At 45.8% G+C, this 17,014-nt stretch overlaps 1 protein-coding gene across 4 annotated transcripts in view; it reads right to left on the bottom strand.

Annotated features, from left to right (window-relative positions):
* LOC121454874 (carboxyl-terminal PDZ ligand of neuronal nitric oxide synthase protein-like) overlaps positions 1-17,014 on the bottom strand; it is a 286,814-nt gene that overhangs the window by 202,789 nt on the left and 67,011 nt on the right. For all 4 annotated transcript variants that reach the window (XM_041662247.1, XM_041662248.1, XM_041662250.1 and 1 more), the window contains exon 2: positions 12,462-12,533. In XM_041662247.1, the coding sequence (XP_041518181.1) occupies positions 12,462-12,533 (72 nt within the window). The remainder of the gene's footprint in view (positions 1-12,461; positions 12,534-17,014) is intronic.

Below are 17,014 nucleotides of genomic sequence, written 5' to 3'. Positions count from 1 at the left end.
AACAAAAGTACAACACACTAGCTCTTCCTCAGCCCACAGTCACCCCGCAGTAACCTATCAGGACAAGCGTCTTTGGTAAGCCAAGACCCAAACCACTAATTCCCTGGCCCCCTGCCAGCTCTCCCTGTGATCCAGGCCTGGCGCTCAGCAAGGAAGCTCAGGGGGAAGCTAAGGTCAAGCTCCCTCAATGGCTGTTTTCGGGAGGCCAAAGGCAGGTGAGAGCTCACCTATTTAATTAGCCAGCGGGCATGAGATGAAGGAGAACAAAGAAGGTGCCAGGTCTCATCAGGAGAGTGAGCAGGTGAGGAGGGGCAGGGCACACTGCTAAGGGCACCAACATCACATTAGCAAGGTAACTACCACTGTAGACAACGGGGTTGAGAGGGATGTGGAGAAGCCATTTGTCATTCCACCGCCAACCACCGAGTGGTTAAAAGGCCTCTCCAGGGCTGTAGCTCTCATGGAGCCCAGAGAGCTTGCGGGAACAGCAGCTACTCAGTATTGTTGACACCGATTCAATACCAAGGGGCTGGGTATGCACAAGGTACACCGGGTGGGTCAGCAGTCTCTGCTCGGCAGGCTGTCAGTCTAGACTCGATGGGGCAACAGAGACGAGCCAGGGAAACACTACCAGACGGGGGCGTCCTCCTAGCCAGGGCCCTGAACAAATGGCTTGTGCTGCCAACTCCTATGGCCCTCTGTGCCCAGCCGTCACCTAGCGGTACACACCCCGATGATTCACAAACCCCTCTGTGAGGTCTCTCACCGAACTCCTACCAACCATTCTCAGAAACTATTTCAATATCGGAGACAGCTGGGCAAGGTCACAAGTCTTTACAGAGTGTGGTGTCGACATAAAAGACAAGAAAGCTACTTTGAGGGGTCAAGAGAAACTTGTAGATTTAAAAAAAAAAAAAAAAAAAAAAAGGATACCAGAACTGGGCTCATGGAGAAAGGCAGAAGTTGAACTGGGTCCTGAGGAGACAGGCTTCAGCTACCCAGGAAAAGCTTCCCAGGCAGAAAGGAGGAGAAGGAGGAGGGAGCAGGAATATAAAGATGCTCCGCACCTTTCCTAGGGCCTGAGCTACCAGAAGAAGCTGATGCTCCTTGCTCAGAACTCGGAGTCCAATCAGGAGATGGCAAAGCATCACAAGTAGCTGTTAATGGAACAACGCCAATAGGACTACCCTCAGAGGATAGGCTGGGCAGCAGGGAAAGGATGGGCCAGAGAAGCGATGGTAAGGCACACTGATACAGAGGACCTCTGCAAGGCACACACTTGACCACTTCCTACACCCCAACCACTGCAGACATATGTGCAAAAATAAATAAATAAATAAATAAATAAATAAATAAATAAAAGGACAGGCCTCCCCTTTACTTGTAGAGGGGGAGAGAGATCTACATATTTGAGACGTATTTGTTTAGCAGGCAGTTTGGCATAGTTGGCTCGTGGGAAGACTAGAGATAGAGAAAGAAGGTGAAGACGACCCTGAGCTTGGAAGCTTACATTCTGGGTGGGCAAGATGACTTTCACTGGCATAAGCTGGAATATGTACAAATTCAAGGGAGAAAGTTCAAAGAGGAGAAACTGCTGCAGAAATAATAAATCTGGGTTGTGACACACTAAATTCAAGGTGGCTTTGGAACACAAAGCGGGGAGGTGGTGCCACACAATATATGGATTTCAAGCTCTGAAAAGAAGTTTATAAAAATCAAATAAAATGGCCTTATTTCCATCTAGTGCTATGCACTGCCTGGCAGTGTTCCCAGATGGAAGGCAGACACAATGAGGGACACAGATGACACTGTCTGCCCAGACACTGGGGAATGAGGAGAGTCAGCCTGCTCTTGTAGGATCCCTGAGCCAGATGCCAGTCTTGGTTCCCAGTCACGGCAACACCACGCTCAACCTCTGCCATGAACTTACCAGCTCTGAGCTAGAGCAAGCTATTTAACCATTCTCTGCCTCAGTTTACTCATCTATAAAGTGGGTGATGGTTACACTCACACCCACACAGAGGGGTGGTGATTGACACTTCTGCAGTGCTCTCTGCCTATGGGTCAGATAGAGCAACATGGCACAGTGAAATCTAGACCCATGTCTGCTTAGACTCCACAAGAACAAGAACACGGAGCAGTGACTCCACTCCTATGACCCTTTTCTAAAAACAAACAAAAAAACAAAGCAGCAATACCCACTCCTGGCAGGGTTATTGGAAGCTAAGATAAAATCACAGTAGGAAAAAAAAAAAAACCACCTAAGCCACTGTGGAGAAGAAGGAAACCACAAATGGAGACCTCTCCACACAGGTCAAAAGAATGTGCTTCTCAGAAGCTGAGTCTTCACTGTGGTACCAACGCTATCTCATCAGGTAGCACAGCATCTTTATCCTATGGTGTGTATGATCCCAGGAACACTCTGGCCATATATCAAAACCACTGTCCTATGCTAGGTACAAAGGATCACCAGAGACCAGCCCGGGCTCTCAGAGTCTGGCTCAGAGAAGTCACAAGAGAAAACACTTTCTGGCTAAACACAGGAGTGAATTGCTAATGCATGTTATGACGTAGATGGGCCCTGGAAACATCTCATCCAGTGAACTAAGCAGAAACAGGTGACAACTCTGGCATAAGAGTTCACTTGTGGGAGGTCCCTGGAAGAGATAAATGAAGAGACGAGACCCAGGCCAGAGTTCCAGGCTGGGATGGGGTTACTGATTAATGAGCAGGGTTTATAACAAGGATAATGAAAGGCTCGGGATATTGACAGTGGTAAAGGACACAGAGTATTGTGGTGTATTTAAACCCACTGATATGTATACTTACATATATTTAAAACAAAAATACCTTTATACATGAATGTGTATTTAAGGCCAAAGAGGTCACCAAAGTAAGCATGTACCATGTCACCTGCTGCCAAAGCCAGAAAGTTGAGCGAAGGACCCCTCAAAAGGCTGCTTAGTGTAGCAGCCACTAACTGGCATTCGGTACTTACTCTTTCTACAGCAGACAGACTTTGCCAAAAGGATACCCAAATGCCAGGTTTGGTGTTGTTCACCAATAGTATCAACTACTCAGCAGGCTGAAGCAGGAGGATCATGTGAGCTTATAAGTTCAGAACCAAAGTGAGACCTTGTGTCAAGAAAAACCTCCCGTTCCAAATGAAGCGGCTTATCTAAGAAAGCAGACTGAGCTGGATGCATTCAGGCATTCCTGCGGAAACTCAGAGATAGCCCCGCTTGCTAAATATGTAAGGCTTTAATAGAGCCAGTGCCTTATTTAAAAGCAACTGTATGTTTTGTCTTGACGACTCTGGGCTCTAATAAATCATCTCTGCTCTAGTTATTTTAAAAAACCATTCCTGTGTTGGTATAGTGACTCACATTTAATCCCAGCACTCAGGAGGCAGAGGCAGGCAAATCCCTGGGAGTTCAAGGTCAACCAGATCTACAGAGTGAGTTCTAGGATGGCCAGAGCTACACAGTAAGACCCTGTCTTAAAAACACAAAACAAAACAAACAAAAAATGGAAAATAAATTACTGAATTCCTCATGTTAGAAACATACCTGAATTAAGTGACTTTTTCATTCTGGTTCAAATTTAAGGAAAGATAAGTGTTATTCATGTGCAATCCAGGTACTCAGTAGGCTCTTAGGGAATTAGCTTCTCTTGAGATGTGACTCGCAGGGAAAATTCCTACAAATAACCGCCCATTCCAGCTCAGGTTTCTACGCCGCCATTCATACTTCCCCCCAGGCTGCTCCTTGAACCTAGAAACCTATCCTCTGCTCCAGCGTTTAGTACTTACTGTTCCCTCTGTGGGAAATGTTCTTCCTGCAGAGAACCAGATGGCTCATTCCCTCTCTACCTACTCACATAACCAAGAGGTCTTCCCCAGCTAGCTATACAGAAATGGCACACAGTCTCCCTCCTGGTACTACCTAATCTCATTCTGCAGAGAATTTCCATGTGATTCTGTATGTCTAGTCTCTCCTTCTGTTCTTTCTCAGCCATCAGAATGTAAGCTTCATCCAGGTAGGAACTTCCTTTCTTAAGACTCCAAAGCCTAAAATAATGTTGGCTCAGAAGTGGAAGTCAATATCTCCCTCCCAACGAGTAAGGGAAAAAAAAAAATCAAGGTTGGCTGTCTGTGCATCAGTGCTTCTGTTGATGAAAATGCCTGCCTCAGCATCCCTAGGGATGCCAACTTGTGTCCTTTGGTAGAAAGGAAGACAGCTGTAACATGCTGCTGAAGTGTTTTCTTAAGTTTAAACAAAGCTAAGCCCCTTTCAAAGAGACCCAGAAAGACAAACACCCAGTATTTGATAGACTTGTGTCTAGTACTTCAAAAGTATAGTGTGGAATGCTAGCCAGTAACAAAGAGAAATAAAACGGCGAAGCATGAAAACCCACAGGGGTACTTTGCAAACACTGAAAGGGGCCAGACACAAAAGCCCACATAGTCTCTGAGACCATCAGTAGGAACTGTTCAAACTAGGCAAATCCATTCAGGTAGGAAGTAAATTGGTAGATCCGTGGGGCTGGGAGTTTGGGGAGATTGGGAGATGAGATATCAGAGGTGCAGAGTTGCTAGAAGCAACGGTTCTCTGGTAGAGCACTTGTCCAGAATGAGGGAGGCCCTGAATTTGATCCCCGGTGCTACAAAAGTTTCAAAAATTCAATAGCGGTTCAGAGTTTCCTTTGGGGGGAAAATAAGTTCTATAATAACAGTTGTACAACGCTGCATATGAATATATAGTGGATCCCACTGCTAAAATTGTTTAGTATGTGATGTACAAATTATAATAGCATATGAAATATATCTCAGTAAAGTCATCACCTAAAAAAGTATTGACAAATTATAATATCATTTAAATATGTAAAACATAGTCTAGATATAAACTACTTATGCATACAGGCCTTAATAGATTCATAATTTAAACCCAAGTTATATTATGTAACCAATAAATTCAAATAAGTCAGAGAAAACTTTGCACTGAGATCGCATCACTGCTCTCAGCAGGGATCCACAGCGGATACCTTACCCGAGATCTCTGGAGTCCAGAATAAGCAGACTCCAGACTCAGCAGTGTTACTCAGAATGTCCACCACCAGGACCCCACAGGCACTAACAAGTCAAAAAGCATAGCAAAAGCAACAAAAACAAACACTTAGCAAGCAACCCAAATGGCCATGGCCAGGCGTGGGCTGCTGCCAGTCCTATATACTGCCTACTGTGCCAAGAGCCCACAGATCTGTTTACCTTATGAAAATTCATTACATACAGATGAAGAGCTCTTTTTTGAAAAAAGATTTATTATTTATTATTGTATATACAGTGTTCTGCCTGCAAGTATGCCTGCAGGCCAGAAGAAGGCACCAGATCTCATTACAGATGGTTGTGAGCCACCATGTGATTGCTGGGGACTTTACTCAGAACCATTGGAAGAAGCCAGGCTGTGGTGGCACAGGCACGCCTTTAATCCCAGCACTAGTTGGCAGAGGCAGGAGAATCTCTATGAGTTTGAGGCCAAACTGGTCTACAAGCGCTAGTTCCAGGACAGACTCCAAAGCTACAGGGAAACCCTATCTCAAAAAACCAAACCAGACCTAGGCCAGCTGGCCTTGGTGAGTTCCCGATAGAACATCCCCATTGTCTCAGTGTGTGGGTGCACCCCTCGTGGTCCTGAGTTCCTTGCTCGTGCTCCGTCTCCTTCTGCTCCTGATTTGGACCTTGAGATTTCTGTCCGGTGCTCCAATGTGGGTCTCTGTCTCGGACAATGAGGAATACTGAGAACTCAAGAACAATCGCAGTGGGTTTTTGATCCTACTGCACGTACTGGCTTTGGGGGAGCCTAGGCAGTTTGGATGCTCAATTTACTAGACCTGGATAGAGGTGGGCGGTCCTTGGGCTTCCCACAGGTCAGGGAACCCTGATTGCTCTTCGAGCAGATGAGGGAGGGGGACTTGATCGGGGGAGGGGGAGGGAAATGGGAAGCGGTTGCGGGGAGGAGGCAGAAATCCTTAATAAATAAATAAATTTAAAAAAAAAACAAACCAAACAAACAAACAAAAACTTCAGAACCTTTGGAAGAGTAGTCAATGCTCCTAACCTCTGAGCCATCTCTCCACCAGGCCAGCCTCATACTTAGCGATTCCCCTGCCTGTGCCTTTTAAGCACTGAAATTGCAGGTATGCAAAGGGCAAGGCATTCTGCTGCTGGTGGTTTGTTTTTGCAGAGCAGGGCTACCGTCTTTGTGCATACCAGGCAAGCCTTCTACTATTAAGGTGTAGCTTCTGCCTAGTACTGTCATTTAGGGCACACAAGTTCATGGGTCAGGCACGTCTCTTTGTACTGTGTATGCATTCACATATATCTGGTTAAATCTATCTACTGAAAAGACATCATATAAATTTTATTGATAATTAAACAAAGAATGAGGGGTTGAGTCTGTCCAAAGTCCTATGATCACAAGCAGAAGAAATGGGATATGAATTTCATTCTGCCTCATTTCATACTAGAAAACTTTCACAAGAGGGTGGGACCTTCCCAATGGCTAGAGCCCAATGCTCTAATTCACTGTGATGATAGACAGACTAACACCCCCAGGCCTACAAAGGTGCTACAGTCTAGACAGAATGACTTTGCGGGTGTGATGAGAAGATGAACCTGGCAGAGGAATAAGCTGGGATTCTTGGGGAAAAACAGAAGTGAGACTACAGAATGTGAGGTGATGTACTGATGGGAAGAAGAGGTCACAGGGGCAGGACTGCAGGCTGTGAAGATAGAATGGAGGTACGTGCTAAAGACATGGGCAACCTTTGGGCATACCCAACCTTTTGACATGTGACACCATGCTGTCATCTGAAAAGGTCACATTTGAAAACCACGCAATTAGAACAACAACAATAAAACTCTCGCTGTGTTGTAAGTTTATAACTGCATGTTAGGTCCCTTTCATAGATATCTTCAGCTGAATGTGCTCAAGGGACCACAGGTTGGATCCACTTTCCAGGATGCTGGAACAATATGAAGCAGGCTGTTCTCCAGGTCCTCCAGTAGGAAAGTGGCTCCATCAATGCCTTAGCAGTTCCCCATTTCAGGCTTCCGAGCCCCCAAAATGACAAGATGAGAAGTTGGAGCTATTTTAAGCCGTTGTATATAGAATGACTGGTTACTGTGTCCTCCTATGAAGTGAAAGGGCCAAGCTAACACAACAGTGTGGTACTTAGACTCTGAACTTGCAACAAAAATGAGAGCACTTAGTGACAAAGGAGCCCAGTGCTGACCAAGGCAAGCTACCAGGGAGAAAGATGATAAAGAGGCCACATTAGATCCACTGTCATGGGGAAAGGGACATGTAGACAGGACCCATACCAGTGCTGACCGAGGCAAGCTACCAGGGAGAAAGATGATAAAGAGGCCACACTAGATCCACTGTCATGGGGAAAGGGACATGTAGACAGGACCCATAGATCCAGTCACAGTCCTCAAAGCTACCAGTCCCCCATGAGCACCAAGAATACATCTAACTCAAGCCTTTCAAAGAAAGCACCCATGGTCTTTTATGGTTTTCCATCCTTTGGTTTTCCTTGAGAAAAGTTCTGGGAAAGCTAACAAAAGTGGCCGCTGCAGGGAGAGGTGGAGGACAGGGCCAGTTCCTGGTTATTAAGCCACTGACAACATATCCCACCTATGCAACCACACTAGAGGAAATCAAGGCACATTAGGTAGGAAACATCAATTCCATGTTGCACCATTTTGGAAGCCATTTGCAGTGTGGACCAGAATGCACCTAACCTGTGGTCAAAGTGGCCAATGGGAGCCAGGATCATGTGCTGGACACTAGGAGTGCAGTCATTCCTACGCTACCAGTGACCGGGTATGTGGCAGGAGCCTGAGAGAACAAAATGAGCCACTCAAGATGGCTTCCCTGAGGAAGGAACGCTAGCGCCGACAAGGCTGGCTGTTAAAAGCAGCAGGATGAGGAGCTCAAAACCTCAGGGTATTTATCTGCATGTATGAAATGCTTTGAAACCCAGAGGAAAGGTCTACAAAATGATAGCCATGAATATAAATAGCCCTTTATGGTTTAGAAAGCATTTTTTTCACGCACTATCCCAGATCCAACAATAGCACCAGAGAGACAGGATGAGAAGTAGCTTGCTGTCTTTTATGAACGAGAAAACGGAGATTAACAGCAGACAGCGGCCTTGCCAAGGTCACACATTAACTCAAGGGGAAAACTCCAGCCCAACTCTCATTACTCTTTGTTGAGAGCCCTCTCGACTATACTGAGTACCCTTCCCAAGGAGACTACAGTGAAGTGGTCGAGACTGGTGTTGACATTTGAGAACAAAGGACACAGGAGAGTTGGGCATCATGTTAGACACTGGAAGTTCAAAGGATAGTTGTGACAGGATGTGGTCCCGTCCTGCAGGACCAGACCTCTCGGAGCTGTGACAGCCTCGTCTCAGGGGCCATCTGTCAGCAGCACTTATCACTACTGGCTCATCTCTGTGCGCTCCCACAAAGGCTTTCCTGTCTCCCCCAAATTGGGTGTAATCTTCCTGCTGGACACACACCTTCTGAGCCTCTTTTCCATTTACTAATAATGTCCAGAACACATATTGCTGTGCATCATAGGAGGGAAGGCCAAATGAAACCATTATTGAAAGCATGGCGGAAGTTCCTCCAAGAACAGAGCTACTGCCAGGCACAGTGGCAAGCCTATGGGCCCAGCTACTCAGGAGGCTAAGGCAAGAGGATCACTTACACCCACAAGTTCAAGACCAGCCTAGATACCATAATGAGATGCCAGGTCAAATATTCAATTTGTCATATTCAGAAATTCCTTTTCTGAGTATATAGACTAAAAAATCAAAGTAGGTTCTCAAAGAGGCATTTGCACACCCATGCACACTCGGTACTCTTCACAATAGACGAGAGAGAAGCAAATTCCCATTAGTAGATGAATACCTAAGAAAAACGTGGCCTAACCACACAAATACAAGGAGGCCTTGGGACGGAAGGAAATCCTGACCCTATACCATATGGATGGACCATGAAGAAAGACATCATGCCAACATAAGGGCCAAATACTGCATGGTTCCTTTCTCATGATACCTTCAAAGTAGTCAAAACTGCAGAAATACAAGGTAGAAAGATGGCCACCTAGGGCTGGGGAGAGAAAGGATTGTATTTAATGGTTATAGCATCTCAGCTTCACAAGAAGGAAAAAAAGACTGGAGATCCTAGATGCAACAGTGAGAATACATTTAACTACTAAACTGTCCACCTTAACTGCTGAGCCTTTGAAAACCCTTTGAAGAGCAGAATTTAGTGCTATGCACTTTTACCATCCATTTCTTAGAAGCATATTAAAAAGGGGGGGGGATGTCTATGACCGAAACCATAAATTGTAAAATAATGTGAAGAAGGTGAAAAACCAAATGAGAAATGAACAGAGGGCAGAGGAAGCATGGCAGTCAATGATGAAGTCTGCATGTATTTGACTGCATCCACACTGGGGCATGAGGTTGGAGCTAAGCAAGAATGCATCTACCTACAAGACCTCAGCTCCTAAGAGGACCAGGGACACCATCAGACAGACCCATTCACTCCCTGAATGGATCCTCTGGGAAACATAACAGACTCACAGCCACTTCACAACACAGCTCTCCAGAGAAGACCAGGTGATGAGATCTACAGAGTTTAGCAATGATAGGCATGGTGCCCACACCTGTACCTGAGCACTCGAGAGACAGGCAAGGAGATCTTAAATTCAAGGTCAGACTGAGCTACACAGTGAGATCCTATCTCAAAAATATGAGATGAAATAAAATAAAATGAAGGCCTTGGCAAGGCATCTCACCAGTGAGGCTCTGATTCTTATCAATAGCTGCTCTCATCTCAGGACTACCTACTGCTCTTTGGCCAAGCCCTGAGGCCTGGGACTTCTAAGACCAGCAGAGTACCAGCAACCAAAGCCTGCCGTGTCCGACCCAGCATCAGCCAGGCACCACTCAACATAAAAGGACAGTGTCAGCTGTAGTCCTTTACACAGAAATCCCATGCCCTAGTTCTTGACAGCTGTAATTACAGCCCAAACAGCTTTTGAAAGGCAATGAGAAAGAAGAAAATAGCAGCCTGGACCCAGCAGTGAATTGTGGGGCTTAGGGTGGAAGACACACAATCACAGCTCTTACTTCTAATGGCAGCCAGTCCACACAAGCAACTGGACAGCCAGCCCAAACAACTTTCTAACCAATTAATTTCTCCTCCTAATAAAATGAGCTTGTCATTAAGCTCTGGAAACAGCTCCCACATGGGGGGGCTGGAGGAAGAGGCGTGCGGCTGCCAGAGCTGGCAGGTAATGGGAGAAAAGGAAACTGCCACATTCCAGTCCCAGATGCCTGCAGATCCCATGAACAGCTAGCGCCTCGCCATGTCTGGCTTGCCCCTGCTTCCAGGTAATGTTTTCCTATGCCTCTGCCCATCCTAAGTTGTGCTTCTGCCATGGGCTCCCTTTCTGTTGCAGTTATTTGGTTCCACCCAACTAGGGTCAAGACTCATAATCAGAATTCCAAAGAGCCCTCAGCGGGGAGCTAGGGGCCACGGCACAGTCTTGAGTACGAACCCTTAAGTGTGGAATACTCCCTTATACTGTGTGAATATATGTCGCTGTGATTGGTTTAATAATAAGCTGACTGGACAACAGCTGGACAGGATAAGGTGAGGCAGGAGAACCAAACTAAGGACACTGGGAAGAAGAGTGTAGAAAGAGGAGTCACTAGAAAAACACAAAGAGGAAAAGGATGTACAAGATGAAAGAAAGGTAATGCCAAGTGGTAAAATGTAGATTAATATAAATGGGTTAAGTTGTAAGAGTTGGCTAGTAACAAGCCTGAGCTATTGGCTGGGCATTTATAATTAGTATTAAGTCTCTGTGTAGGTTATTTGGAACTGGCAGCCAGGAAAGGAAGTCCACTTACACCCAAGCTCTTGTCCTCATACACGAAATGTACTAAGAACATTCTCACCTCATCTAAAGTAGCTATAAATAATATATTCAATATCAAAATATCTAAAAATTCACCCCACACAGAAGTAACCGTTACTATTGGGGGAGCTACTGCTTTCACACTGATGGTAATATCAGCAACAGCCATTCCCTCCCTTATCAGTCAAACATAAATAAAAGAGGACTTTGGTGAACACCCAGAGTGCGGGCCGCTCCAGGCCCAATCTTTTGATCATAGCAGCAGTGAACACAACTCAGGGCTTCAGCTTCTATCCAATAGGGGGACAAAGGAGGACTGAGGCTCTGTGCCGCAGATCTGCAGTCAAAGAGGGAGTAAAACTTACAACTTTTCCATGAGACCAAGTGGTAAGTGACAGAATGGCCACTTGCCCATTTCTGGGCCCCCATGACTTCTCATGACACCATCCTCTGATGCTGTGACCATTCAGTAACATCAGATTACTCTCATCAAAGTACTTTAGGTTTCCTAATTACCAAATCCATGAAGACAGCACTGTTGTCTTCAATATAATAATAGTATCAATAAATTCACCTTGGTAAAGAAGAAAAGGCCGAATGACTGGGAGCATCATTGAGCCACACAGAAAGCCAAGGGCAAGCATGTTTACACTCCCCCAGCACTGATGTCATTGCATTGAGGCTTCTGTTGACAGGGTAAAGAACCAGCTCAAAGGAAAACTAACCTATTGTGTTTTTCCTCGTAGGTGAACAGATCATTCCAAAGAACAATGACCCAAACCAGGCTGCACCCGGAGATGGTCAACCCAGCCATGCTAACACCAGCTCCTGTCAGAACACACTCACAATACACCTCAGCTATCCCAAGCCCACCTCCAAACTGCACAGTTCTCTCATTCTGGTGTCCCTTGATTCAGGGAGCAGAGTCAGAAAGCAGTGGGTTGCCATGTGTAGCAAACTCTCCCAGGAGATACAGGAAAGAGTGGCAGGGGGTTGGGCGAGCACAGCATCCAAAAAGGTTGACACATTCTGAAGCCTCAAGCAGCTGACCAAATAAGGTTTGTTGAAATTTCATATCCACTTAAAATTCCAAGCAAACCTTCTATTCTGTGCCACAATCAATTACTTTTAAAAATGTTCTGATCAACTACTAGAAACTCGCTAAAGTTTGTTCAACCTTTTACCATTCTCCTTCACTGCCTAGCCAACCATCACACACACATGGCGGATGGAAGAGCTTCCAGACAAGAGACAGGGAGGATGGTACTGCTCAGACATCACACCTATTCCAACCTTTGGCCCCTATTGCACAAGTCACAATAGTCTCCCAGTGGTGTCGGAATATGGACTCTGGGGCCTGGAAGGGTGCAGCCATCCATTCTGCCTCTCAGCTCTGGCTGAAAAGGCAAGCGGCAAGGAAGCTTGACTCCAGGGTCATACGCAGGGGCCACTCACCCGGATTCTGCGCATGGCAGCCACGATCTCCACCCTGCTGTTGGGTCTCGGCACATCCAAGCTTCCCACGTACTGTGGAGAAGAAGCAAAGAGAGAATGAGAAGGGGAAGGACATTGTCCCCAACCACAGAACGTCAGGAGTTCAAAGACTCTGAGGCCGCACGCTTTATCTCCCCATTTTACAGAAGAGGAAATTAAAAGCCCAACGGGTATCATCTCCTTTGAAATAGTTTCTAGTTTTTAATAAATAAGCAAGTTAACCAGAAATTACTGCTTCCATTTCCATCTTCTTCCCAAGGTAGAAAGGCCCGTGTTGGCTAAGAAGGCATCTGAATAGGAAAGGCTCTTTATAGGGATTCTTGTCAACATCTACATGGCAAAGTAGGTGGCTTTTTCCTTTATCTCCCTTCAATTTCTTCATCTATAAAATCAAATAAATTAACACACACACACACACACACACACACACACCTCTCTTACATAAAAGTGCTTGCAAAAAAATAAAAATAAATGCACTTAGAGAAAAATAAATACTTTTGAAGTTGTTTGTTGTTGTTACAGGTAATTTTTTTTGCTTTGTTTTGTTATTGTTTGTATTTTTACAGGACTTCAGTCTTAAATCTAAGCTGTAGCCTATTATGTAGCCCAGGCTGGCCTGGAGCTCATGTAGCCCAGGCTAGACTGAACTCACAGCACTTCTCCTGTTTCAGCCTCCCAAGGGCTGTGATTGCAGCCTGAGCCCCTATATCTGGCTATTATTTTTAATTATTAGAATTTTACTGAGTTATCCCTAGACATATTGGAGACCTCTGACATTTTGTTAAGCTCCTAAATGGAGAACAAATGGACTACTAAATTTTTTATGTAAAATTTTTTTATCTAATTGTACTTTTATTAACTTTTTTTTCCAAAACAGGATTTCTCTGTGTGGCAATCCTGGCTGTCCTGGAATTCACTTTATAAACCAGGCTGACCTCGAGCCCTCAGAGATTCGCCTGTCTCTACCTCCCTGAATTCTGGGGATTAAAAGCGTGTGCCACCATGCCCCGCCAATTGTACTTTGTATTTATCTTTGGTTTTGGAGACAGACTTATCATCTAACTCAGGCTGACCTAAAAATTGCCTATTCTCCTGTCTCAGCCTCCTGAGTTGGAACTACACACGCACACCCCACACCTGCCCGTGATTATACTTAAAAATTACCCACCAAACCAGACTGTGTTCATGTTAATGTTTAACATGAAATTCCTTGCTAAAAACTAATCAAATAATGCAAAATTAAGGAAAATAAAAAAGTCCCCACTCTCAACAGGTTAGTACCAGTCAGTCTTCTTTTTCTGTTTGCCAATAGGCATAAACTCAAACTATTAGTTCTACAGAAAAAAAAGGTTAGATTATTCATGACTTTAAACACAGCCTAGGTATCTGTCTATGCCCATGCGTACAGGTGGGTCATAAGGAACATAACACCTCTTTTCCCAATGGATCTACCACACGAGATTGCAGCACTTCCCTGAATCATCTCATCTACAGATCCGAGAATTAGCTAAGGAGTCAGCCTTGGATAGCTTGCTATGTACCTAAGCAAAGATTGCATTGATAAAAATAGAAATGTTCAAAAGATAACTCCCGTGGTTTCAAGAAAAGAGAGTTTTACCCAAAACTTGGAGCTAAGGACTGGTTCCAGTTAAGAGAGTTTCACAAATGACACTGGGAACAAGCGGATTTCCCCTAGTATTGACCAACAGCTTCTGTTGACACACTGAAGAATGAAGTTCCCAGCAGCAGATCAGGTGGCTGCAGTCTGGCCCCTGGGGGAGCCCACCAAAGTACACAGGCTAATTGGCACAGGACCTTGCACCTTGCTGAGGCAACAAAGCCCCTAGATCGAATGTGCAGCCATGGCTTCTCTGTGATTAGCAATTCTCCCCAGTGAGCTCTGCTGGAGCTGCCAGGGCAGCAATATGTCAGTGACCTATGCAGCCAGGGATGGCATGACACCATTCATGATTGCCCAATTACAAACGTCCTCCAGGCCAGGGAAAGTGTCCACGATCTCTCTCCTGCCTGTTCCATGCTGCTCTGCCCTGAACCCATAGCAGTCAGAAACATAAACCTTCTGAGGCTCAGTTCCTCCACAATCATATGAAGGCCAAGGCCTCAGCACTCAGCAAGGCCATCCATTGTACAGGAGCCTGAGGGGAAGAGGAGGTACATATCCTTGAATCACTGCCAGCCCAGAAGGGAAGCTGCTAACCACAGCGCCTGGCTACTGTACCCCAGCCCACGTCCTTCCTAGGGAGGGGTGCTGCTGGACTGGTAATACTGGAACAGTGAGGAAACTGGGGGGGGGGGGGGGGATAATGTGGGATACCCTTCTGTATGATGTGTTTATGTTTTATTACCATTAGTTAATAAAGAATCTGCTTTGGCCTATGGCAGAGTAGGATATTGCTAGATGGGAAATCCAAGCAGAGATGAGAGAGAAAGAAGGCAGAGTAGTGGGATTCGCAAGAAGACATGAGAAGCAAGATGTGAGGTAACAAGCCAAGAGCCTCAAGGCAAAATATAGAATAGAAATGGGTTAATTTAATTTATAAGAGCTAGTTAATAATAGCCTTAGCTAATAGGTCAAATGGTTTGTAATTAATACAAGTTTCTGTGTGATTACTCCGGACTGAACAACTAGGAAACAAAAGCGTAGCCTCCAGTTATGGAGGGGGGCACATAGGGGGACACAGCACAGGACAAGGAGATGTAACGTAGAGAGAAGTAGTTCCCCAGCGAGTGTCCCTATTCACACCCATTTTCACACTCCAAGGGCCTGCCTCACTCCACCAGCCCCTACCCAAGCAGCACACACCTACACACGCACTTGCTATACGCATGTGTGTGTGTGCTGACATAACTCTAACACACACCCACTCATACTGCACACCCACTAACTCATCCCAGTCACACCACACGCCCACTCTCTCCTTCCTTGCAAAGAAAAATCACAAATCTGCCTTCCCGAAAGTGGGCCTGCAGGAGCCAGCGCAGCTCCGTCAAGCTGCACCTGAGGGTCCACTGAAGAGATTAGAAGGATACACACGAAGGGGCACGCTAGTCTACCTCTCCCAGATGAAAGCTAAAGATCCACATTAACAATGTCAATCAAAATGAGAGCCATGATGCCAGGGAAGGAGAGAGGTCAGAAAGCCAGCGCCTCAGGCCAAAGCAGAGGGTGTGAGCACCGCAACCACCTTCCTTTCAACCACAGCCAAGTAAATGTACCTGACCTAACCACCATCACCCCCACAGCTAACACTTCTATCCTGAGCAGGTCACGAGACTGTCCACATCTGCCCCACTTGCCTGAGGGTCAGCTCATCCTGCTAATCGCTCATTTTTGGTGGTCAAGTTCACGTCATTTTTAGAAGAAACTGAACTAGGCTAGGACACCCCACCCCCACCACCCCATTCTAGACCAGAAAGGTGATTCCCAGGCTGAGTTAACAAACTGCTGCTCTCCCTTGCTACCTTTCTCTGATGGTTGGGGGAGGGGTTACCAACTTGAAATCTCCTTCCCTTTACCTGCATTTAATGAAGAAGCCTTGTTCAATACCTAGAAATTAAAATCCTTTCCAAAATGGCAACTGTTTTCTTCCCTTCAGCTCCCCACATCACATCCCTCCCATCATCCCCCTCGCCCTCCTCACTCTGGACAGTCAGACAAGGCTGGAACTCAGGCTTCATCCTTGAAGGACTTCTCCCCGATTGTTACAGTTCATGAGTTACTGAGACTTGTTCATCTCTGTCCCTTTGGGGATGGAGAGATGGCTCAGCAGTTAAGAGCAATGGCCACTTTTTCAAGGGACCCAGGCTTGATTTCCACCACCCATGTGATGGATCGTAACCATCCATAACTCTAGTTCCAGATGATCTGATGCTCCCTTCTGGCTCCTGTGGGCACTAGGCATGCACGTGGGACATTAGCATACAGGCAAGATACTTGTACACATAAAATTAATTAAAAAAAAATCTTTAAGAACCTTCCATGATGGCTTGCACCCGCTCTGAAGATGACAAATAGTGGTCTCAATGTGGCCTTATGGTCCATGTGGCCCAGCTTCATGTTACACCAGGGGACTCCAATGACTCCATCCTCACATATACCTTACTTCCTCCTCACATGCTTTTCCCTGCACACGGAACACTCCTGTCTCTGCCTAATTAAACCGGATCCCCACTCTCCATCCCTGACTTCTAAGGAAGCTGAACTCTTACCTTGAAGACTCCATAACACCCTACAACTCTCTTTTGAGGCATCCACACGGGACTGCATACATGTATTCATGGGCTGAACATGCCCATGACTTGTACCTCTGGTCGAGGTGCAAAGAAGATGTCCAAAACTCATCTGCTTGACCGTCATCTCACAAGAACGGATGTCTACTTGTCCCGGATGCTTACGGGAGAATCTCTCTGCTTGGGGGAGAGATGAAGGGAAAGGCCTAAGCACTGGCTTCTGCCTGGAATTCCAACACTGACATCACTGCTCTGCTTCTCAG

This window comes from Microtus oregoni, unplaced genomic scaffold, assembly GCF_018167655.1.
Source record: "Microtus oregoni isolate MIOR12 unplaced genomic scaffold, Mior012 000013F_ref0000133, whole genome shotgun sequence".
Classification (NCBI taxonomy): domain Eukaryota; kingdom Metazoa; phylum Chordata; class Mammalia; order Rodentia; family Cricetidae; genus Microtus; species Microtus oregoni.
Note: the sequence above shows the minus strand (reverse complement) of the source record. Positions and strands in the feature narration are given on the sequence as shown.